The 22,503-nt window shown below is 69.6% G+C and overlaps 2 protein-coding genes and 1 long non-coding RNA gene across 3 annotated transcripts; all 3 read right to left on the bottom strand.

Moving 5' to 3' along the window:
* Window positions 1-547: 547 nt before the first annotated feature.
* YPEL3 (yippee like 3) lies at window positions 548-9,399 on the bottom strand. The gene is made up of 14 exons (XM_050953143.1): window positions 9,315-9,399; window positions 8,582-8,748; window positions 8,033-8,168; window positions 6,957-7,075; window positions 6,515-6,604; window positions 6,009-6,142; window positions 5,778-5,837; window positions 5,573-5,624; window positions 5,110-5,252; window positions 3,756-3,822; window positions 2,835-3,227; window positions 2,113-2,156; window positions 1,717-1,825; window positions 548-1,189 (listed from the first exon to the last, which is right to left on the bottom strand). The coding sequence occupies exons 1-14, from the start codon at window positions 9,382-9,384 to the stop codon at window positions 1,100-1,102; spliced, it is 1,674 nt and encodes a 557-aa protein (XP_050809100.1). The 5' UTR covers window positions 9,385-9,399; the 3' UTR covers window positions 548-1,099.
* A 2,761-nt stretch (window positions 9,400-12,160) lies between these two features.
* On the bottom strand, window positions 12,161-18,657 carry MAPK3 (mitogen-activated protein kinase 3). The gene is made up of 9 exons (XM_050952363.1): window positions 18,488-18,657; window positions 17,571-17,753; window positions 16,500-16,689; window positions 16,265-16,381; window positions 15,251-15,365; window positions 14,995-15,126; window positions 14,793-14,902; window positions 14,048-14,173; window positions 12,161-12,569 (listed from the first exon to the last, which is right to left on the bottom strand). The coding sequence occupies exons 1-8, from the start codon at window positions 18,640-18,642 to the stop codon at window positions 14,054-14,056; spliced, it is 1,122 nt and encodes a 373-aa protein (XP_050808320.1). The 5' UTR covers window positions 18,643-18,657; the 3' UTR covers window positions 12,161-12,569; window positions 14,048-14,053.
* On the bottom strand, window positions 15,372-16,070 carry LOC127050865 (uncharacterized). The gene is made up of 3 exons (XR_007774312.1): window positions 15,854-16,070; window positions 15,610-15,776; window positions 15,372-15,529 (listed from the first exon to the last, which is right to left on the bottom strand). It is a non-coding gene; the product is annotated as an uncharacterized LOC127050865 (long non-coding RNA).
* Window positions 18,658-22,503: the final 3,846 nt, after the last annotated feature.

Genomic DNA, 22,503 nt, shown 5'->3' with positions numbered 1-22,503 from the left:
GGGGCTGGGAGCCAGGACTCCTGGGTTCTCCCGGCTCTGGGAAGGGGGGCTGGTGGGTTAGAGCAGGGGGGGCTGGGAGCCAGGACTCCTGGGTTCTCCCGGCTCTGGGAAGGGGCAGGGGAGGGTACTCGTGGGTTAGAGCAGCCGTGGCTGGGCGGGCAGTTTGACCGTCTCCCTGGTGCTGAACACGGGGCTCGGGCGCCCCCTGGCGTCCAGGGAAGGGAAGCCAGCCCCGTCCCTCCGTGGCCCCACTACAGCCAGAGGGAAACCTGCACCCCAGTTATCTGGGGCTCTCTGAACCCCTTGGCCCTCTCCAACGGGGCAGCGTCACAGGACGCTCCCCGAGCCCTTCTGCCCCACAGGCTGCCAGCCCCCAGCCTGGGACCCCTTTCAGGTCTGCCAGACCCTTCTCCCCTGATCCTTTGCAGACCTGCCCACTCCCACTCCCCCCAGGTTTGTGATTCCGACCCGCACCCCCCACCAGGGCTGTTTCCCCAGGAGCCTTTGGAGCTGGGGGGGAGTGAAGGAGGAGCCCACACCGGCACCCTCACAGTTGAAGCTGTTTTATTTACACACCACGGAGTCACACTCAATACTGTACAGCCCCCCCCCCCTTTGTACACAGCCCCCTGGGCACACAACACGGCATCTCCTGGGGGTCCCCCCTCCCCTCTCCTGCCCCCCTGGGGCAGTACCCCCCAGCCAATCACAGCACAGTGCAGCACCACCCCTCCCTCCCCAAAGGTGGGCATTACCTGTCCCTCCCCCGCCAGAACACACATTAATTAATGTTCAGTAATGTCCCCATGCAAAGTTAGGAGGCGCTGCTCATCTCTATGGAAATGGTGCAGCAAGGTCCCGCCTCTTCATGGCAGTGGAGTGGTCCTGGGTGGGGTGGTCTCCATAGCAACCTTGAGGTGAAGCCCCACCCCTCCTGGAGGGGGACCAGGTTTGGGATGGGTCTCTATGGAAATGGTGTCAGGGAGCCCCCTCCTCAGGCCATAGAACTGATCCTGCAAGGCCCCGCCTTGCTGCTGGTTTCCATGGGAACGATGGTGCAAGCCCCGCCCCTCGCTGCAGTGGGGTTTGTGTGGCAGGGTCAGTCCCAGCCGTTGTCCTTGATCATGTGGCTCAGCTCGATGATGTATTTCCCCTCCTTGTACTTCTGGCTGCTCTCGAAGGCTTGTTCCTGGGAGGGAGGGAACCAGCGTCAGTAGCGGGGGACCCCCCACCAGGACCCATGCAGCAGTGCCAGGAGGGCTGGGGGTGCAGGATCAGAGTATGGGGGGCAGGGGCAGGGATGGTCTGAGAGGAGATGGGGGTAGGATCAAGGGGTGGCAGAGTGACCCTAGAGGCCAGAGGAGGGGTCAGAGTCTCTGGGAGCAGGGCTGGTGGGATAATGGGGTGTCATTCAGGGCAGGGGCACTCTGGGGGTCTCTGGATGGAGGGGCTCAGGGGCGCTCTGGAGGGCTGTGGGGCAGAGGGTCCCTGGGAGCAGGGGCACTCTGGAGGGTTTGGGAGGCCTGGGGGGGTCTCTGGGGGCAGGGGCGCTCTGGAAGACCTGGGAGGCAGGGGGTCCCTGGGGGGCAGGTGGTCTCGGGAAGGGGCACTCTGGAGGGCTTTGGGGAACAGGGGGTCTCTGGGGGCAGGGGCGCCCTGGAGGGCTTGAGGGAGCAGGAGGTCTCTGGGGGCAGGGGGGCTCCGGGCCCCACTCACATATTTCCAGCCCAGCGTGGTCTTGCAGCTCTCACAGTGGATGTCGGATACTGCGTGGAGCCCTGTCAGCAGCACCCGCTCCTCAGCCGGCCCACACCCCACATTCACCCTGGGGGGGAGTAGGGAGGGAGGTCAACACCTGGGTCCTATCCCCCCCATCCCAGGTGCTCTCCCCCTCCCCAGCAGGCTGGGAGCCCTGCATGGGCAAATCCCGGACGCCTGGATCCCATTGTCGTGCAGGGCGCTGGCAGCTGTCCCGGACGCCTGGGTCCCATTGCCGTGCCGCGCTCTGGGAGCTGTCCCGGACGCCTGGGTCCCATTGCCGTGCCGCGCTCTGGGAGCTGTCCCGGACGCCTGGGTCCCATTGCCTGTCCCCCCTACCCCCCACCTACTCACACTGAGTTGAAGAGATAAGCTCGCCCCTGACTCCCTTGGAAAGACTGGAATAAAAGACAAGAGGGTCGTTAAACCCAGCGAGCCCCTTCCCCGCCCAGGTTGAGCTCCCCCCCCCGAGCCTCCCTACTCCCCCAAACCCCCCCCCGGCCCCTGAGCCCAGATAATTTCTTAACCAGCTCACACTCAGTTACCCCTCCACAGCCACGGGAGTAGGGGGCACCAGCAGGGCTGTGGGTCAGGAGTGAAGGGTGCTGGCAGGGCTGGGCTGGCAGTGAGGGGCATCGGCAGAGCTGAGGGGGGCTGGCCTGGCAGGTGCTGTGGGTCGGGAGTGAGGGGCACAGGCAGGGCTGGGCTCACAGAGGCTGCAGGTCGGGAGTGAGGGGCACCAGCAGGGCTGTGGGTCAGGAGTGAAGGGTGCTGGCAGGGCTGGGCTGGCAGTGAGGGGCACCAGCATAGCTGAGGGGGCAGGACTGGCAGGGGCACAGGGTTGGGAGTGAGGGGCACTGGCAGGGCTCGGCTGGCAGGGGCTGCGAGTCGGGAATGAGGGGCACAGGCAGGGCTGGGGGGGCTGGGCTGGCAGGGGCTGTGGGTCAGGAGTGAGGGGCACCGGCAGAGCTCATCCCCCCCACATCCCTCCACTTCCCCTTGTGTTGTTTACTTGAACATGCTGCAACCACTTCCCTTCCCCTCCCCCAGGCTGCGAGCTTCCCCCCAGCAGTGACCTTGGAGATGAGGTCATCGTGGTTGGCCAGATGTGCCCGGCAGTGCACACAGCTGTATCTGCGGTGACAGTTGTCCAGGTAGGCCTGGAATGTCTTGGGCTTGGAGAGCCGGACCATGGCGGCCGCCGGCACCGCCCAGGACTGGCCTGGCCACCGAGAGATGCGGTTCGGCCTGTGGGGCAGAGCAGCAACTGCAAAGCAAAACACACAGCCGGGACCCACGCTGCGAGCTTCCTCACAGCAGTGCCCCTGCCAGGCCCTGCCCCCAGCGCTGCGAGTTTCCTCACAGCAGTGCCCCCACCAGGCCCTGCCCCCCAGCGCTGCGAGCTTCCTAACAGGAGTGCTCCCAGCACTGGGTTCACTCCAGCCTGGGTCCTGCCACCTGGGTACCATCTACCGGCTGCCTTTCGCCCTGGCCGGTTCTCCCCAATTGTGGAGAGGCCCTAGCAGCACTGGGGATAGAACCCAGGTGTCCAGGCTCCCCCCCCCCCCGCCGAGTCAGGAGAGAACCCAGGAGTCCTGGCTCCCAACTCCCCTGCTCTAACTCACCCCCCTCCCCTCTCCGAGCTGGGGGAGAACCCAGGAGTCCGGGCTCCCAGCGCCCCCTGCTCTAACCCACCAGCCTCCACTCCCCTCCCAGAGCCGGGGAGAGAACCCAGGAGTCCGGGCTCCCATGTAGTTCGGCTCCTGCTTCCTCATCTCCTTACGCCTCTTCCCCGGCCGCCCCCAGCGCAGCGCCGGCCTCCCCGCGCCAGGGAAGCTGCAAGGAAGCAAAGGGCGGAGGCAGGCGCCGGGGGAGGGGCGCGGGGCAGAGAGCGGGGTCCTGACCCCCCCCCAAAGACCCATGCCTGCCTAACAGCCCCCCACAGGGGCTCTGGAAAAGCCCCGTCCCCAGCGCTCCATACAGGCCACAGCCCCTACAGCCCGGACCGGGCATCCTCCCCCTGGGCTACGGGGCGCGGACTCCAGCCGCGGCTGCCGGTCGGATCTATCGGGAAAAGGTCGCGGTGGACCGCCCCCGGGGCTGCCATCCCCGCGTGCGCCCACCCGCTCAAGGCCCGTAGGAGCCCCACGGATAGCGCGGGAGTCGGGCCCTCAGACCCCCAGCCACAGGGCACCGCCCGCAAACAAGCTCCCCCCGAGCCACATTCCCCCCAGCGCGGGGCCGCCCTTCGCCTCACCTGTGGGCTGGGCTCTCCAACTGAGGGTGAGGGGCCGGGCGGGGTGCAGCGCGGCCCCCCCCCGACTCCAGCGCTTGTTTACAAACCAGCTGTCACCCCCACGCCCCTCCTCCCAGCAGCCCCTGCGCCACCCCCAGCCGCCAACGGGAAGGCGGCATGCAAATGAGCCACTGCTCGGCGGAGCGAGGACGCAGCGGAGTGGCTGAGGGCAGATTTGAATAAGGGAGGGGGCTTAAAGGGGGCAGCACCGATGGTGCGTGTGGGGTGGAGAGGGCTGTGCGGGGGGTCTCAGGCTCAGGGAAGGGGGCACTCCTGGCTGGGGTGGGGGAGGGGGCATGGAGGAGCCTCGCCCCAGCAGTGTGTGGGTGGGGCCAGACAGCTGAAACAACCCCCCCCCCCCCCCGTGCGGCAGGGCAGGGAGAGCTGCCAGGGGAAGCCCAGCTCTGGGCTCCAGGAACAGGTTGTGGCCCAGCCTGGCTAGCCCGTCCCTGGGATCGCAGAGACCTGCCGCATGTCCCGGGTCACCCCCCCCATCCCCTGCCGAGAGAAGGAGAGAGACACGAATTAATCCAAAGGGAATTTATTCAGAGACCCCCCCAACACAGCGCTGCCCGTACCCTCACTCCCGACCCGCAGCCCCCCCAACACAGCGCTGCCCGTGCCCCTCACTCCCGACCCGCAGCCCCCCCCAACACAGCGCTGCCCGTGCCCCTCACTCCCGACCCGCAGCCCCCCCAACACAGCGCTGCCCGTGCCCCTCACTCCCGACCCGCAGCCCCCCCAACACAGCGCTGCCCGTGCCCCTCACTCCCGACCCGCAGCCCCCCCCAACACAGCGCTGCCCGTGCCCCTCACTCCAGACCCGCAGCCCCCCCCAACACAGCGCTGCCGGTGCCCCTCACTCCCGACCCGCAGCCCCCCCCCAACACAGCGCTGCCGGTGCCCCTCACTCCCGACCGGCAGCCCCCCCCAACACAGCGCTGCCCGTGCCCCTCACTGCCGACCCGCAAACCCCAGCTAGGAGAATGACCATGGGGCAGCGCTCCCCGCAACCCTGTATCAGGCACCCCAGGAAGGGGCAGCAGCCCCATCACTCGTTCGTCTTGTCCTGGCCAGGGGGTGGGTGGGTGTCCAGGTAGTGGCGCAGCAGGGTGGGGTAATCGGACATGACCCCCGAGACCCCGTAGCTAAAAGCCTCCTCGAAATCCTTCTCCTCGTTCAGCACCCACAGGAGCACCTGGGGAGAAGGGGCAGAAGTAAAGAGAGTCCCGGTGGTGCCCGTAGCCCCCCCAACACAGCGCTGCCCGTGCCCCTCACTCCCGACCCGCAGCCCCCCCCAACACAGCGCTGCCCGTGCCCCTCACTCCCGACCCGCAGCCCCTGCCAGCCCAGCCTTGCCCCCCCAGCTCTGCCGGTGCCCCTCACTCCCGACCCGCAGCCCCTGCCAGCCCAGCCCAGCCCTGCCGGTGCCCCTCACTCCCGACCCGCAGCCCCTGCCAGCCCAGCCCCAGCTCTGCCAGCCCCCTCACTCCCGACCTGCAGTCCCCGGACCCTCACCTGAATTCCTCTGTCCTCCAGATGTTTGAAGAGTTTCTTCCTCATGGTGACCCTGGGGGGAAGGGCACAGTCAGAGATGGGGGGTTTCCCCTGCGTTGAAGGGGGCAAGAGGCCACCTCTGTAAGGGGTGGGGGCGTGGTTTGCAATGTAGGTCTCTTGATTGGGTGGGGGCTTGGTCGCTTCCTGTCCCCGCCCCCCCACTCACATGTGGATGAATTTTGCCAGAAGGTTTCCCATGCAGCCTTTAGGCACCGGGAAATAGGTCCTGAGAGAGCGAGAGAGAAATCATGTCAATTGGACCCAGGTGTCCGGGTTCTCCACCACAGCCTCCTTTCTAAGCCCTGGACCCCACTCCCCTCCCCAAACCGGGAGAGAACCCAGGAGTCCTGGCTGCCAGCCCCCCTCCTGCCCGTGGGACCCAGGCGTCCGGCGGCACCTGTTGATGATGGAGGGCAGCGGGAAGTGGAGGAAGGACTCGCGCAGCGGGACGAAGGGCAGCAGGCCGGTGTAGTAGAGAAGCAGCAGGAGGAGGCCGCGCTGCACGGAGAAGCTGTAGGGCATGTCGGGGTTCTGGGGAGAGGAGAGGAGAGCGGGTCAGGGGGTGGGGAGGCCATGTGGACGGGACAGACACACAGGCGGGGTGGGAGAGACCGCGAGGTGGGACACACGGACAGAGGGTTGGAGAGATGGGGTGGGAGGGACATACGGGAGTGGGAGAAGGGGACAGATGGGGGGGGCGGACAGACGGGGGTTGGAGAGGGGGACAGACATACGGGGGGGGCGGACAGACGGGGGTGGGAGAGGGGGACAGACATACGGGGGGGCGGACAGACGGGGTGGGAGAGGGGAACAGACATACGGGGGGGCGGACAGACGGGGTGGGAGAGGGGGACAGATGGGGAGGCGGACAGACGGACGGGGAGGGGGGGCGGACAGACGTACGGCAGCCCTGCACTTCTCGAGGATTTTGCTCTGGAAGGAGGCCCAGACGGTGATGTGGGAGCGCCGGTAGCGCCGGACGAGATCCGCCACCTGAGGGTAGGACAGACAAGACAGACAGGACTCCTGGGTTCTCTCCCCGGGGCTGGGGGGTTAGAGCCGGGGGCTGGGAGCCAGGACTCCTGGGTTCTCGCTCAGCTCTGGGAGGGGAGTGGGGGCTGGTGGTTAGAGCAGGGGGCTGGGAGCCAGGACTCCTGGGTTCTCGCTCAGCTCTGGGAGGGGAGTGGGGGCTGGTCGGTTGGAGCAGGGGGCCCTGGGAGCCAGAATTCCTGGGTTCTCTCCCCAGCTAGGGGAGGGGGTGTCTGGTGAGTTACCGACAGGCCCAGGCTGGCCATACACGGCTCAGGCCCTGGGAAAGGCAGGGCCGGACGCCTGGGTCCCTCACCTGCTGGATCAGCTCCTCGTCGTCCTGTTTGATCTCCACGTTGACGGGAACGTTGGGGAATTTCTGGAAAATCTCTTCCAGGCGCGGGATGCGGCGGTCGGAGCCGTGGGAGAAGGCACCTGGAGGGGAAGAGGGAGGGGGGTGTTGAGTGGGTGGCCCTGTACCCCCCCAGGGGAGAGCCCCCTGGTGCCTCCCTCCCAGTGCTAGGGTCTCCCCTCCAAGCCTGGTGCACCCCTTCCAGGGGAGAGCCCCCTGGTGCCTCCCTGCCAGCCCTGGGGTCCCCCCTCCAAGACTTGGGTCCCCCCTCCCAGGGGAGAGTCCTCTGGTGTCCCCTCCCAGCCCTGGGGTCCCCACTCCCAGGGGAAAACCTCCTGTGGGGGTGGGAGGGAACTGGTCCCTTACCGGGCGAGAAGGTCACCTCCAAGGAGTCCCTGTAGGGGGGCAGATCCTGGGGGAGAGAGGTGGGGAGTCAGCAATCTGAGGTGTGTGTGGCAACAGACACCCCAGGAAAGGAGCTAACTTCGGGGTGGGGCTCAGCTGGGAATCCAGGTGGGGGCTGACAGGGAGGTCTGGGGGGGGTGTCTCACCCCAGATTGCCTGTTCCCAGGATGGGGTTTTGGGGTGCTGGGGAGGAGTTCCTGTGGGGGTGTATTTGGGGGCTTGGAGTGGGGGGTCCGCATGGGGTGTCTGGGGTTGGGGGCCCCTAGGGTATCTATGAGGGCTTGGGAGTGTCTGTGGGGGGGTGACCATGGAGGAGTGTTTCACCCCACAGTCCAGGTCCCAGATGGCCTGGTCTCAGGTGGCTGGGGACCTGGGAGGGGGTTGATAGATAGCCATCCTGGGGGTTGGGGATCCCCGTGGGGTTGTCTATGAGGGTGGGGGTCCTGTGAGGGTTATATGGGAGCCTGAGGGTTCCTGTGGGGCTGTCTATGGGGGTGGGGCCCCCATGGGGGTTCTGTGGGGGTCAGGGGGTGTCTATTGTGGTGGGGGCTCTGGGGGGTCAGGGAGGCCCCATGGGGCTGTTATGGGGTCAGGGGGTCCCCGTGGGGCTGTCTGGGGGGGTGCGGTGGTCTTACCGCATAGTCCAGCTCCCGGATGTTCTGGTCCCGGCCCGCCTGGCGCTGCAGGTTCTGGTCGTGGGACACAACCACGACCCCGTCCCGCGTGCGCTGACAGTCGAGCTCCAGCAGCTGGGTCCCCTGGGCCACGGCGCTGCGGGGAGACGGGTCAGCGGGGGGCACCCAAGGACATAGCCACCCCCCCCCATGCAGGCACAGCCTGGGGTCTCCTCGCCGCAGGACGCTGCGGGGCCAGGACGAGAACAGGGCTCAGAGAAGATCTGGACGCGTTCCTGGCGGATGGCGCCATGAGCTGGGCTGGGCTGGTGGCCCGGCCTCTGTTTGCCAGGGGCTGGCAATGGGCGCAGGGACTGGGTCCCTGTTCGGGTCATTCCCCCGGGGCCCTAGCACCAGCTGCCAGCGGCCGCCAGGACACGGGCCTGGCTGGACCTTTGGGCTGACCCGGTCCGGCCGCTCCTACGTTCGAAGGGGGGGGCAGATGGGGGGAGAGCAGGGAGCGGGGCTGGGGAGCAGGAGACTGGGGGAGGGCGCGGGGGGGTCACTCACTGAGTAAAAGCCTCCATGGTGTTCTCGATCCTCTCGCCGCAGCCTGGGGGTGATGGGGGGAGAAATGAGCGCCGGGTCAGAGACCCCTGCCCCATTGCTCCCAGCCCCCTGCCCCACTGCTTCCAGCTCCACTGCTCCCAGCCCCTGGCCCCATTGCTCCCAGCCCCCTGCCCCATTGCTCCCAGCCCCTGGCCCCATTGCTCCTAGACCCCTGCCCCATTGATCCCAGACCCACTGCTCCCAGCCCCCTGCCCCATTGCTTCCAGCTCCACTGCTCCCAGCCCCTGGCCCCATTGCTTCCAGCTCCACTGCTCCCAGCCCCTGGCCCCATTGCTCCCAGCCCCCTGCCCCATTGCTTCCAGCTCCACTGCTCCCAGCCCCTGGCCCCATTGCTCCCAGCCCCCTGCCCCATTGCTCCCAGCCCCTGGCCCCATTGCTCCTAGACCCCTGCCCCATTGATCCCAGACCCACTGCTCCCAGCCCCCTGCCCCATTGCTTCCAGCTCCACTGCTCCCAGCTCCTGGCCCCATTGCTCCTAGACCCCTGCCCCATTGATCCCAGACCCACTGCTCCCAGCCCCCTGCCCCATTGCTTCCAGCTCCACTGCTCCCAGCCCCTGGCCCCATTGCTTCCAGCTCCACTGCTCCCAGCCCCTGGCCCCATTGCTCCCAGCCCCCTGCCCCATTGCTTCCAGCTCCACTGCTCCCAGCCCCTGGCCCCATTGCTCCTAGACCCCTGCCCCATTGATCCCAGACCCACTGCTCCCAGCCCCTGGCCCCATTGCTCCCAGCCCCCTGCCCCATTGATCCCAGCCCCCTGCCCCATTGATCCCAGACCCACTGCTCCCAGCCCCCCGCGCCCCATTGCTCCCAGCCCCCTGCCCCATTGCTTCCAGCTCCACTGCTCCCAGCCCCCTGCCCCATTGCTTCCAGCTCCACTGCTCCCAGCCCCTGGCCCCATTGCTCCCAGCCCCCTGCCCCATTGATCCCAGACCCACTGCTCCCAGCCCCCTGCCCCATTGCTTCCAGCCCTACTGCTCCCAGCCCCTGGCCCCATTGCTCCCAGCCCCTGGCCCCATTGCTCCTAGACCCCTGCCCCATTGATCCCAGACCCACTGCTCCCAGCCCCCTGCCCCATTGCTTCCAGCCCCACTGCTCCCAGCCCCTGGCCCCATTGCTCCCAGCCCCTGGCCCCATTGCTCCTAGACCACTGCCCCATTGATCCCAGACCCACTGATCCCAGCCCCCTGCCCCATTGCTTCCAGCCCCACTGCTCCCAGCCCCTGGCCCCATTGCTCCCAGCCCCCCGCGCCCCATTGCTCCTAGACCCACTGCTCCCTGCCCCTTGCTCCTGTTCTGCCTGCCCTGGAGGTGATGTGGGTCTCCCCAGCTCGGTCACGCCACTCCCGGGATGGGACCCAGGCGTCCGGGATGGCAGCGCTCCCTACTCAGGGCAAGGAGCAGAAGGGAGGAATCCATCCCCCCAGCCCGCCCCACAGGTGTGGGGAAAAGGGCAGGTTACAGAGCCAGGTGTGGGGGAGGGGGCAGAGCCTCGGCACGGGGGGGGTCTGAGCGAGCTCCCCCCGCCCCTCCCTTCCCCCCGCACCTGCCGCATCTTCCCCCCCCGCTTACCCCCCCGGTGGGCCACGTGGCGGCAGGGGAACGGGGCCCGGCGGGGCCGGTGCAGGAGTCGGGGCCGGCGGCGGAGGCAGAGCGAGGCGAGGGCGAAGCCCCCCAGCGCCAGCAGCAGCGGGGCCGCCATGGCGGGAGCGGGGCCGGGCCAGGATCTGGAGCTGGACCGGCCGGGCTGGAGGAGCCGGTCCGGGCGGGGCGCGGCGCGGGGCAAAGGCCGGGTGGGGCGGGCGGGCGCAGCCACCCACGCGGGACAGGCCCCCTTCCTCCCCCCGCAGGAATAGCCCCCTTCCTCCCCCCGCGGGACAGGCCCCCTTCCCCTCCGCGGGCACAGCCCCCCTCCCTGCGGGAATAGCCCTCTCCCCCCCCCCCGGGCACAGCCCCCCTCCCTGCGGGAATAGCCCTCTCCCCCCCCCCGGGCACAGCCCCCCCTCCCTGCGGGAATAGCCCCCTTCTTCCCCCCCACGGGCACAGCCCCCCTCCCTGCGGGAATAGCCCCCTTCCTCCCCCCACGGGCACAGCCCCCCTCCCTGCGGGAATAGTCCCCTTCCTCCCCCCTCGGGCACAGCCCCCCTCCCTGCGGGAATAGCCTTCTCTCCCCCCCCCCGGGCACAGCCCCCCCTCCCTGCGGGAATAGCCTTCTCTCCCCCCCGCGGGCACAGCCCCCCTCCCTGCGGGAATAGCCCTCTCCCCCCCCCCCGGCACAGCCCCCCCTCTCTGCGGGAATAGCCCTCTCCCCCCCCCCCGGCACAGCCCCCCCTCCCTGCGGGAATAGCCCCCTTCCTCCCCCCCACGGGCACAGCCCCCCTCCCTGCGGGAATAGCCCCCTTCCTCCCACCACGGGGCGCAGCCCCCCGCCCTGCGGGAATAGTCCTCCCCCCGCAGGCACAGCCCCCCTCCCTGCGGGAATAGCCCTCTCCTCCCACGGGGCACAGCCCCCTTCCCTGCAGGAATAGCCCTCTCCCCCCCGCAGGCACAGCCCCCCCCCACCTCCATGCGACACTTCCCCTCCCTGCGGGCACAGCCCCCCCCCCCCCCCCCGCCACAGAGCTTCCCCAACCACCCAGGGACAAAGTCCACCCCTACTGTCCCCCCCATTAACCATCTGCCTGGTCCTGGGGGAAGGGCCCTGCCTTCCCCCCACCATGGCACCCTCTTCCCACCCCACCCCACCCCACCCAATCAGACACCGGGCTCGGATCCAGAAGGGTTTATTGGTGGGGGGGGGGTCTGTACAATCCATAGCAGGGTCACCAGAGCCCAGGCAGCTCCACCCCGAGGGGCAGGACAACACCCCACCTTCCCCCACTCGGGGGGCAGCTCCCACTGGCCCACTGACATGTGGGGGCTCTGGCTGGGGGTGCAGGAGGACCAGGGATCAGCCCACATTGCAGACGGGCAGCCAATGAGACAGGGAAACTGAGAACTCCTGGGTTTTTTCCCAGCCTTGGGGGGGGGGGGGGGTCTTGGGGCCAGGAGTCTGGGGAGCTGGGAGCCAGGACTCCTGGGTTCTCTCCCCGGCGCTGGGAAGGGAGTGAGGCTGATGGGTTAGAGCAGGGGGCCTGGGAGCCAGGACTCCTGGGTTCTCTCCTGGCTCGGTGGGGGGGGGGTGTTGCCAGTGGGCTGGGGGGCCCAGACTCCAGGGTTTATGTGCAGGTCGGGGGGGGACTCCAGGAGGAGGCAGCAGGTGCTGCTGTAGCCCTTTGAACGGTGGATGGCACCCCCAGGTGGGGGGAGGGATGAAAATACAAATCTCCCCCCCCCCAGACTTCTTTCCCCCCTCCCCGGGGAGCCACCAAGCCTGGCTCATCAATTCACACCTAGGCACGGGGGGTGTGTGTGTGTGTGTGTGTGGGGGGGGAGAGAAATCCTTTCCCCTCCGGCCAGACTAGAGCAGGCAGGGCTGGAAGGGGAGCGGGCTGGCCTGTCCCCAGCCCGCACCCCCCCCGGACCCCTCACATGTCAGCTGGGCAGGCGCTAAATCCCCCCAAGACACAAACAGGACGTGGGGGGCAATAGGAACTGCTAGGCGAGTGCCCCCGGCCCCCCCATTCCCAGCAGCATGGCCAGGGCTCATTACAACTGTTAACTCATTATACAGGAAGCAGGAGAGATTCCCCTCCACATCCAGGAATCGGGGGGCACTGGGTCCCCCGCCAGGCCCCCCCAGAGGCACAGCCTAGGGGGGTTAAGCAGTCACAGCCACATTGCGAAGCAGTTATACAGCACAATGGCAGGGCAGGCCCCCCGGGCGGGGCCCCCCAGCCCCCCAAATCAGAGTCGGAGGGGCGCTCCGGGCACAGGGGCCAGATCGAAACCACCTGAGGGAGGCAGGTCTAGGCAGGAGCGTGACGGACCTGGGGTGGGAAAGAGAGACAGTGAGACCCCCGAGCCAGTCCCTGCCCCATGGCCGGATGGGAGCTGGCCCCCCTGCAGGGGAACGACCCCGTCCCACCCCTGAGCCAGTCCCTGCCCCATGGCCGGATGGGAGCTGGGCCCCCGCAGGGGAACAACCCCGTGTCCTACCCGGAGCCAGTCAGTCCCTGCCCCATGGCAGGATGGGAGCTGGCGCCCCTGGGGGGGGAACGGCCCCCAGTCCCACCGACGAGCCAGCCAATCCCTGCCCCATGGCTGGATGGGAGCTGGCCCCCCTGGAGGGGAACGGCCCCCAGTCCCACCCCTGAGCCAGTCCCTGCCCCATGGCCGGATGGGAGCTGGGCCCCCCGCAGGAGAACGACCCCGTGTCCTACCCCGAGCCAGCCAGTCCCTGCCCCATGGCCGGATGGGAGCTGGCGCCCCCTGGAGGGGAACGGCCCCGTGTCCTACCCCGAGCTAGCCAGTCCCTGCCCCATGGCCGGATGGGAGCTGGCACCCCCTGGAGGGGAACAGCCCCGTGTCCTACCCCGAGCCAGCCTGTCCCTGCCCCATGGCCGGATGGGAGCTGGCGCCCCCTGGAGGGGAACGGCCCCGTGTCCTACCCCGAGCTAGCCAGTCCCTGCCCCATGGCCAGATGGGAGCTGGCCCCCCTGCAGGGGAACAACCCCATGTCCTACCCCGAGCCAGCCTGTCCCTGCCCCATGGCCGGATGGGAGCTGGCACCCCCTGGAGGGGAACGGCCCCGTGTCTCACCCCGAGCCAGCCAGTCCCTGCCCCATGGCCGGATGGGAGCTGGCACCCCCTGGAGGGGAACGGCCCCATGTCCCACCCCCAAAGCAGCCAGTCCCTGCCCCATGGCCGGATGGGAGCTGGCGTCCCCTGGAGGGGAACGGCCCCATGTCCCACCCCGAGTCAGTCAGTCCCTGCCCCATGGCCGCATGGGAGCTGGCGCCCCCTGGAGGGGAACGGCCCCGTCTCCCACCCCCAAAGCAGCCAGTCCCTGCCCTATGGCCGGATGGGAGCTGGCCCCCCCGCAGGGGAACGACCCCATATCCTACCCCGAGCCAGCCAGTCCCTGCCCCATAGCCGGATGGGAACTGGTGCCCCCTGGAGGGGAACGGCCCCGTGTCTCACCCCGAGCCAGCCAGTCCCTGCCCCATGGCCGGATGGGAGCTGGCACCCCCTGGAGGGGAACGGCCCCATGTCCCACCCCCAAAGCAGCCTGTCCCTGCCCCATGGCCGGATGGGAGCTGGCGCCCCCTGGAGGGGAACGGCCCCGTGTCCCACCCCCAAAGCAGCCAGTCCCTGCCCCATGGCCGGATGGGAGCTGGCGCCCCCTGGAGGGGAACGGCCCCGTGTCCCACCCCCAAAGCAGCCAGTCCCTGCCCCATGGCCGGATGGGAGGCTCTCCAGGGAATGGCCCCGTGTTCCAGCCCCCTGGGTGGGAGCTGGCACTGACCAGCGCTCACGGCCCCTGGGAGCCAGGCTGGAACCGCGCCGTCTCCTCGAAGATCAGCTCCTTCAGCTTCTCCTTCGGCAGGTCGTCCAGTTCCATGTCGAAAGTGAAGGGCTCCTCGGCCACTGGCTGCAGAGAGCAGGGCTCAGTGAGCTACAGTGTCTGCGGCCAACTCCTGCCCAGTGCTGGGGAGAGGGGACCACTCCCCTCCCTGCGCCCCAGGGAGAACCCAGGAGTCCTGGCTCCCAGCCCCCACTCCCCTCCCTGCGCCCCAGGGAGAACCCAGGAGTCCTGGCTCCCAGCCCCCACTCCCCTCCCTGCGCCCCAGGGAGAACCCAGGAGTCCTGGCTCCCAGCCCCCACTCCCCTCCCTGCGCCCCAGAGAAAACCCAGGAGTCCTGGCTCCCAGCCCCCACTCCCCTCCCTGCGCCCCAGAGAGAACCCAGGAGTCCTGGCTCCCAGCCCCCACTCCCCTCCCTGCGCCCCAGAGAAAACCCAGGAGTCCTGGCTCCCAGCCCCCACTCCCCTCCCTGCGCCCCAGAGAGAACCCAGGAGTCCTGGCTCCCAGCCCCCACTCCCCTCCCTGCGCCCCAGAGAGAACCCAGGAGTCCTGGCTCCCAGCCCCCACTCCCCTCCCTGCGCCCCAGAGAGAACCCAGGAGTCCTGGCTCCCAGCCCCCCAGCTCTAACCCATCAGAGCCCATCCCCCCCAGCTCTGGGGAGGGGACCCAGGCGTCCGGGCACCCCCACCTCGTCCGAGGGGTCGTAGTACTGCTCCAGGTAGGGGTGAGCCAGCGACTCCTCCACAGTGATGCGCTTGTTGGGGTTAAAGGTCAACATCTTGTCGAGCAGGTCAAGGGCTGCGGGAGGGAGACGGGGGTAGTGAGGGGCAGTCACCGGGGGGCGACCAGGAGAAGGTGGGAGCTGGAGACCCCCGGAGCCAGATCCTCACCTTTGGGGTCGGCCTTGGGGAACAGCTTGGGCCAGGGCACCTTCGCCTTCTGGGGCAGCGACTGCAGGTAATTCCGCGCCTTCATGTTGATGATGCAATTCAGGTCGTCCTGCGATGGGGACCCCAGGATCCCTGCACAGGGGTTGGAGTCAGGATGGAGAGGGGAGGGGTTAGCCTAGGCCCTGCCTGATAGCAAGAGGCCCCTCCCCCTCCACAGAAGCCCCAACCCCGACATCAGCATCCAGGGGCCCCTCACCCAGGATGTGGTTGAGCTGGTCCAGGTAGTGCTTGCCGGGGAAGATGGGCCGGTTGGAGAGCATCTCCGCCAGGATGCAGCCCACCGACCAGATGTCGATGGATTTGGTGTAGCCCTGGGGACAGACGGGCAGCGGATCAGGGGCGGCCAGGCTGCAGGTTTGCCAGCCTGGAGAAACAGGCCAGAAAAGGACATTCCTGGCAAAAACTGAGCTCTGGCTCCCCTGACACTCCCCACTGGGGCCAGGGTAGAGCCCAGACATCCTGGCTCCCAGCCAACCTCCCCCAACTCAATCCACTAGATGCGCCCCTCCTCCCTGGGCTGGGGACAGAACCCAAGCATCCTGGCTCCCAGCCGACCCCCCCAACTCAACCTGCTAGATGCGCCCCTCCTCCCCGGGCTGGGGACAGAACCCAGGCATCCTGGCTCCCAGCCGACCCCCCCAACTCAACCTGCTAGATGCACCCCTCCTCCCCGGGCTGGGGACAGAACCCAGGCATCCTGGCTCCCAGCCAACCTCCCCCAACTCAATCCACTAGATGCGCCCCTCCTCCCCGGGCTGGGGACAGAACCCAGGCATTCTGGCTCCCAGCCGACGCCCACAACTCAATCCACTAGATGCGCCCCTCCTCCCTGGGCTGGGGACAGAACCCAGGCATCCTGGCTCCCAGCCGACCCCCCCAACTCAACCTGCTAGATGCGCCCCTCCTCCCCGGGCTGGGGGCAGAACCCAGGCATCCTGGCTCCCAGCCAACCCCCACAACTCAATCCACTAGATGCGCCCCTCCTCCCTGGGCTGGGGACAGAACCCAAGCATCCTGGCTCCCAGCTGACCCCCCCCAACTCAACCTGCTAGATGTGCCCCTCCTCCCCGGGCTGGGGACAGAACCCAGGCATCCTGGCTCCCAGCTGACCCCCCCCAACTCAACCTGCTACATGTGCCCCTCCTCCCCGGGCTGGGGACAGAACCAAGGCATCCTGGCTCCCTGACCCAGGCCTCTTCCAGCCCCTCACCTTGGAGTTGAGCATAATCTCGGGGGCGCGGTACCAGCGGGTGGCCACGTACTCCGTCAGGAAGCCGGTGTGGTCATGCTCTGGGTCAGCGATCCGGGCCAGACCAAAGTCACAGATCTGCAGAGGGGAGGGAGGATTAGACCTGACTGCCCGCCTCCGCTGCCCAAACACTGGTGGGGTGGGGGCCAGCGCTGCATGCAGGGCTGGGCCCAGGGGCAGGCTGAGCGGGCCTCGCCTTGAGGTCGCAGGTGGTGTTGATGAGCAGGTTGCTGGGCTTGAGGTCGCGGTGCAGCACGTTGGCCGAGTGGATGTACTTCAGGCCGCGCAGGATCTGGTACAGGAAGTAGCAGATATGGTCGTTGCTCAGCTGCTGCGTCTTCAGCAGCTTGTACAGGTCGGTCTCCATCAGGTCCTGCACGATGTACCTGGAGGGGCAGCGCCCCGGGGCGGGTGTGGGGGTCAAGGAGCATAACACAATTGTTAGGGGGAGACGGCGCCTTTCGGTGGGGGGGGCTGGGCACATGGGGACCCCTCGCCCAGGACTGGGTCACGGCCCCTCTGGGGTGTGGGGGGGAGACACAGCGGAACCTGTCGCTGGGTGCGACTCCTCTGGGGCGGGGACCCCCCAGGGCACGGCAGGGGGGCAGGTAGCCACCTGGGGCGGGAGAGCGGGGCGGGGACCCCTGGGGCATGGCGGGGGGCGGGGAGCCTCATGGGCCAGGGATCCCCCCTGGGGCACAGCGGGGGGGGCGGGGAGCCCCGTGGGCCGGGGGGGTGGGGACCCCCCTGGGGCATGGCGGGGAGCCCCGTGGGCACGGGGCAGGGACCCCCCTGGGCACGGGGCAGGGACCCCCCTGGGCACGGCGGAGGGGGCACGTCGGGGACCCCCCGGGGCACAGCGGGGGGGGGCAGGCGAGGAGCCCCCGGGGGGCACGGTGGAGGGGGGGCAGGGAGCCCCCGGGGGGCACGGCGGAGGGGGGGCGGGGCGGGGAGCCCCCGGGGCACGGCGGAGGGGGGGGGCGGGGCGGGGAGCCCCGTGGGGCACGGCGGAGGGGGGGGGCGGGGACCCCCTGCGGGGCACGGCGGAGGGGGCGGGGCGGGGAGCCCCCGGGGGGCACGGCGGAGGGGGCGGGGCGGGGAGCCCCCGGGGCACGGCGGAGGGGGACCCCCTGCGGGGCACGGCGGGGGGGGCGGGGCGGGGACCCCCCGGGGCACGGCGGGGGGGGCGGGGAGCCCCCGGGGGGCACGGCGGAGGGGGCGGGGCGGGGACCCCCCAGGGCACGGCGGAGGGGGCGGCGGAGGATACACGTCCCGCATGTGCTCCAGGGCCGCGGCCCGCAGGATGTCGTTGATGCCGATGATGTTCTCGTGGCGGAAGCGCAGCAGGATCTTGATCTCGCGCAGCGTGCGCTGGCAGTAGGTCTGGTGCTCGAACGGGCTGATCTTCTTGATGGCCGCGCGGCTCTTCCCCACGTGGTCGTAGGCCGAGCTGGGCAGAGAGCGGAGCATGAGGCTCTGGGGTGCGGGGCCCCCTCGGCACCAAGGGAACCCAGGAGTCCGGCTCCCAGCCCCGCCCCCCAGAGCCCCGCCCAGAGCAGCGACAGGATCGGGCCCCGTACGGTGGCCGGGAAGGGTGTGCGGGGGGATCGCGCCGGGTACGGTGGCCGCGAAGGGTGTGCGGGGGGATCGCGCCGGGTACGGTGGCCGCGAAGGGTGTGCGGGGGGATCGCGCCGGGTACGGTGGCCGCGAAGGGTGTGCGGATGGGGAATCGGGCCGGGTACGGTGGCCGCGAAGGGTGTGCGGATGGGGAATCGGGCCGGGTACGGTAGCCGCGAAGGGTGTGCGGATGGGGAATCGGGCCGGGTACGGTGGCCGCGAAGGGTGTGCGGATGGGGAATCGGGCCGGGTACGGTGGCCGGGAGGAGTGGGGGGGAATCGGGCCGCGTACGGTGGCCGTGGGGATCAGGACGGCTACAGTGGAAGGGAGGGGTGGTGGGGGGGGGATCGCGCCGGGTACGGTGGCCGTGGGGATCGGGACGGCTACAGTGGAAGAGAGGGGTGGTGGGGGGGGGTGATCGGGCCGGGTACGGTGGCCGGGAGGGGTGGGGGAATCGGGCCGGGTACGGTGGCCGGGAGGGGTGGGGGTGGGGGAATCGGGCCGGGTACGGTGGCCGGGAGGGGTGGCGGGGATCGGGCCGCGTACGGCGGCCGGCGGCGCTCACCAGACCATGCCGTACGCCCCCTCCCCGATGTACTGCAGGTCCGTGTAGCGCGGCCCCACGTCGAACACCTGCCCCTTCACCGACTCCACCCCCAGCTTGGGCGCCCCCGGCACCGGGCCAGGCCCCCCCGGGGCTGCCGCTGTCGCCGCCGCCATGGCCGCTGCGATCCGATCCCCGCTGCCGCAGCCGCACCCGGAACCGCCCCACCCGACGGCACCGCGCCTGCGCAGGGGGACCCAGTGCCGGCTGTGCGCCTGCGTGGCACCGTCCCGATTTCCCACGTGCCCCTCAACGTGCTCAACGTCACCCCGCAACGATCCTCTACGCGTCCGGATTGGACGACTAAGCCTGATGTCACTGAATGCGGAAGTGCCGCACCCTATCATTCTCCTGTGTACAGACGCAGGCCCCGCCCCCAAGCACACAGCCCAGCGCCGCAATTAGGCCCCGCCCACTCTTCCTTTCTCAGTCACATCACGCCCCTTATTCAAATTAACCCCGACTCCTCCCCGCCCTGGCCCGCTGCGCTAGGCCCCGACCCTCGCTCGAACAACCAACTGTGGCCGCGGCCATTGGGCCGATTGGCCCCGCCCCCTGCTCTCAATCACCGTGCGGGCCCCGCCCTTTCCCCAGGCCCCGCCCCTGCTCACAATCCCCGCCCAGGCCCCGCCCCTTGCCTAGGCTCAGGCCCAGGCCCCTGCTGCCCTTGGCCCCCCCCGGGTGACACGTGGCGGGGAGCCCCCCTGCCCCCCCAGTAGGTTCTAGGGGAGCCCCAAGCTCAGTGCCGGGGGAGGCTGGGTGAAATCAGCGACCCCCCCGCACAGGCCTGGCTCCAGCCCTGCGCTTGGGCGGACGGGGGTCACATCCCGGGGCCTGGCCCACGGCTCGGAGAGCGACGATCAGCTGCTCGCGAAGGGAGCCGACCCCGGCTGGCTGGCGATGCCAGGCCGGTTCCAGCTGGGGGGCATCGGGGGGGATTAACCCCTGGGAGAGACGCCCCGGCCCCACACGGCTGGGTGACACCCGACGGCTGGCTGGCGATGCCAGGCCGGTTCCAGCTGGGGGACATGGGGGGGGGGATTAACCCCTCGGAGAGAGGCCCCGGCCCCACACGGCTGGGTGACACCCGACGGCTGGCTGGCGATGCCAGGCCGGTTCCAGCTGGGGGACATGGGGGGGGGATTAACCCCTCGGAGAGAGGCCCCGGCCCCACACGGCTGGGTGACACCCGACGGCTGGCTGGCGATGCCAGGCCGGTTCCAGCTGGGGGACATGGGGGGGGGGATTAACCCCTGGGAGAGACGCCCCAGCCCCACACGGCTGGGCAACACCCGACGGCTGGCTGGCGATGCCAGGCCGGTTCCAGCTGGGGGACATGGGGGGGGGATTAACCCCTCGGAGAGAGGCCCCGGCCCCACACGGCTGGGCGACACCCGACGGCTGGCTGGCGATGCCAGGCCGGTTCCAGCTGGGGGACATGGGGGGGGGATTAACCCCTCGGAGAGAGGCCCCGGCCCCACACGGCTGGGCGACACCCGACGGCTGGCTGGCGATGCCAGGCCGGTTCCAGCTGGGGGACATGGGGGGGGGGATTAACCCCTGGGAGAGAGGCCCCGGCCCCACACGGCTGGGTGACACCCGACGGCTGGCTGGCGATGCCAGGCCGGTTCCAGCTGGGGGGCATCGGGGGGGATTAACCCCTGAGAGAGACGCCCTGGCCCCACACGGCTGGGCGACACCCGACGGCTGGCTGGCGATGCCAGGCCGGTTCCAGCTGGGGGACATGGGGGGGGGGGATTAACCCCTGGGAGAGAGGCCCCGGCCCCACACGGCTGGGCAACACCCGACGGCTGGCTGGCGATGCCAGGCCGGTTCCAGCTGGGGGGCATCGGGGGGATTAACCCCTGGGAGAGACGCCCCGGCCCCACACGGCTGGGTGACACCCGACGGCTGGCTGGCGATGCCAGGCCGGTTCCAGCTGGGGGACATGGGGGGGGGGGATTAACCCCTGGGAGAGAGGCCCCGGCCCCACACGGCTGGGTGACACCCGACGGCTGGCTGGCGATGCCAGGCCGGTTCCAGCTGGGGGGCATCGGGGGGGATTAACCCCTGGGAGAGACGCCCCGGCCCCACACGGCTGGGTGACACCCGACGGCTGGCTGGCGATGCCAGGCCGGTTCCAGCTGGGGGGCATCGGGGGGGATTAACCCCTGGGAGAGACGCCCCGGCCCCACACGGCTGGGTGACACCCGACGGCTGGCTGGCGATGCCAGGCCGGTTCCAGCTGGGGGGCATCGGGGGGGATTAACCCCTGGGAGAGACGCCCCGGCCCCACACGGCTGGGTGACACCCGACGGCTGGCTGGCGATGCCAGGCCGGTTCCAGCTGGGGGGCATCGGGGGGTATTAACCCCTGGGAGAGACGCCCCGGCCCCACACGGCTGGGTGACACCCGACGGCTGGCTGGCGATGCCAGGCCGGTTCCAGCTGGGGGACATGGGGGGGGGATTAACCCCTGGGAGAGAGGCCCCGGCCCCACACGGCTGGGCGACACCCGACGGCTGGCTGGCGATGCCAGGCCGGTTCCAGCTGGGGGGCATCGGGGGGGATTAACCCCTGGGAGAGACGCCCCGGCCCCACACGGCTGGGTGACACCCGACGGCTGGCTGGCGATGCCAGGCCGGTTCCAGCTGGGGGGCATCGGGGGGGATTAACCCCTGGGAGAGACGCCCCGGCCCCACACGGCTGGGTGACACCCGACGGCTGGCTGGCGATGCCAGGCCGGTTCCAGCTGGGGGACGTGGGGGGGGGATTAACCCCTGGGAGAGAGGCCCTGGCCCCACACGGCTGGGCGACACCCGACGGCTGGCTGGCGATGCCAGGCCGGTTCCAGCTGGGGGACATTGGGGGGGGGATTAACCCCTGAGAGAGACGCCCTGGCCCCACACGGCTGGGTGACACCCGACGGCTGGCTGGCGATGCCAGGCCGGTTCCAGCTGGGGGGCATCGGGGGGGATTAACCCCTGGGAGAGACGCCCCGGCCCCACACGGCTGGGTGACACCCGACGGCTGGCTGGCGATGCCAGGCCGGTTCCAGCTGGGGGACATGGGGGGGATTAACCCCTGGGAGAGAGGCCCCGGCCCCACACGGCTGGGTGACACCCGACGGCTGGCTGGTGATGCCAGGCCGGTTCCAGCTCGGGGGCATCGGGGGGGATTAACCCCTGGGAGAGAGGCCCCGGCCTCACACGGCTGGACGAGACCTGACGGCTGGCTGGCGATGCCAGGCCGGTTCCAGCTCGGGGGCATCGGGGGGGATTAACCCCTGGGAGAGAGGCCCCAGCCCCACACGGCTGGGCGAGACCCAACGGGTGGCTGGCGATGCCAGGCTGGTCCTAGCTGGGGGGCATCGGGGGGGATTAACCCCTGGGAGAGAGGCCCAGGCCTCATGCGGCTGGGCAAGACCTGACAGCTGGCTGGCGATGCCAGGCTGGTTCCAGCTGGGGGGGCATCGGGGGGGATTAACCGCTGGGAGAGACGCCCCTGCCGCACGCGTCTGGGCGAGACCCGAGGGCTGGCTGGTGATGCCAGGCCGGTTCCAGTTGGGGGGCATCGGGGGGGGGAATAACCCCTGGGAGAGAGGCCCAGGCCTCATGCGGCTGGGCGAGACCCAGCGGCTGGCTGGCGATGCCAGGCTGGTCCTAGCTGGGGGCATCGGGGGGGATTAACCCCTGGGAGAGAGGCCCAGGCCTCATGCGGCTGGGCAAGACCTGACAGCTGGCTGGTGATGCCAGGCCGGTTCCAGTTGGGGGGCATCGGGGGGGGGAATAACCCCTGGGAGAGAGGCCCCCGCCCCACGCGGCTGGGCGTGACCCGACGGCTGGCTGGCGATGCCAGGCTGGTTCCAGCTGGAGGGCATCGGGGGGTGGATTAACCCCTGGGAGAGACGCCCCGGCCCCACACGGCTGGGTGACACCCGACGGCTGGCTGGCGATGCCAGGCCGGTTCCAGCTGGGG

This window comes from Gopherus flavomarginatus, chromosome 5 (genome assembly GCF_025201925.1).
Source record: "Gopherus flavomarginatus isolate rGopFla2 chromosome 5, rGopFla2.mat.asm, whole genome shotgun sequence".
NCBI classification, from domain to species: Eukaryota; Metazoa; Chordata; order Testudines; family Testudinidae; genus Gopherus; species Gopherus flavomarginatus.
This window is presented reverse-complemented; position numbering and strand designations above follow the sequence as displayed.

Excerpts from the sequence above, each read along its gene's own strand:
- YPEL3 (XM_050953143.1), bottom strand. The coding sequence starts at position 9,384 with ATGGGGCAGGGGGCTGGGAGCAATGGGGCCAGGGGCTGGGAGCAGTGG. Across the intron at positions 8,169-8,581 it reads ACCATGGAGGCTTTTACTCA|CGCCGTGGCCCAGGGGACCC; the intron begins GTGAGTGACCCC and ends GTCTCCCCGCAG. Across the intron at positions 1,190-1,716 it reads CCACGCTGGGCTGGAAATAT|GAACAAGCCTTCGAGAGCAG; the intron begins GTGAGTGGGGCC and ends CCTCCCTCCCAG.
- MAPK3 (XM_050952363.1), bottom strand. The coding sequence starts at position 18,642 with ATGGCGGCGGCGACAGCGGCAGCCCCGGGGGGGCCTGGCCCGGTGCCG. Across the intron at positions 16,690-17,570 it reads CTGGAGCACATGCGGGACGT|GTACATCGTGCAGGACCTGA; the intron begins GTATCCTCCGCC and ends CTGCCCCTCCAG. Across the intron at positions 14,174-14,792 it reads ACTACGACCCCTCGGACGAG|CCAGTGGCCGAGGAGCCCTT; the intron begins GTGGGGGTGCCC and ends TGCTCTCTGCAG.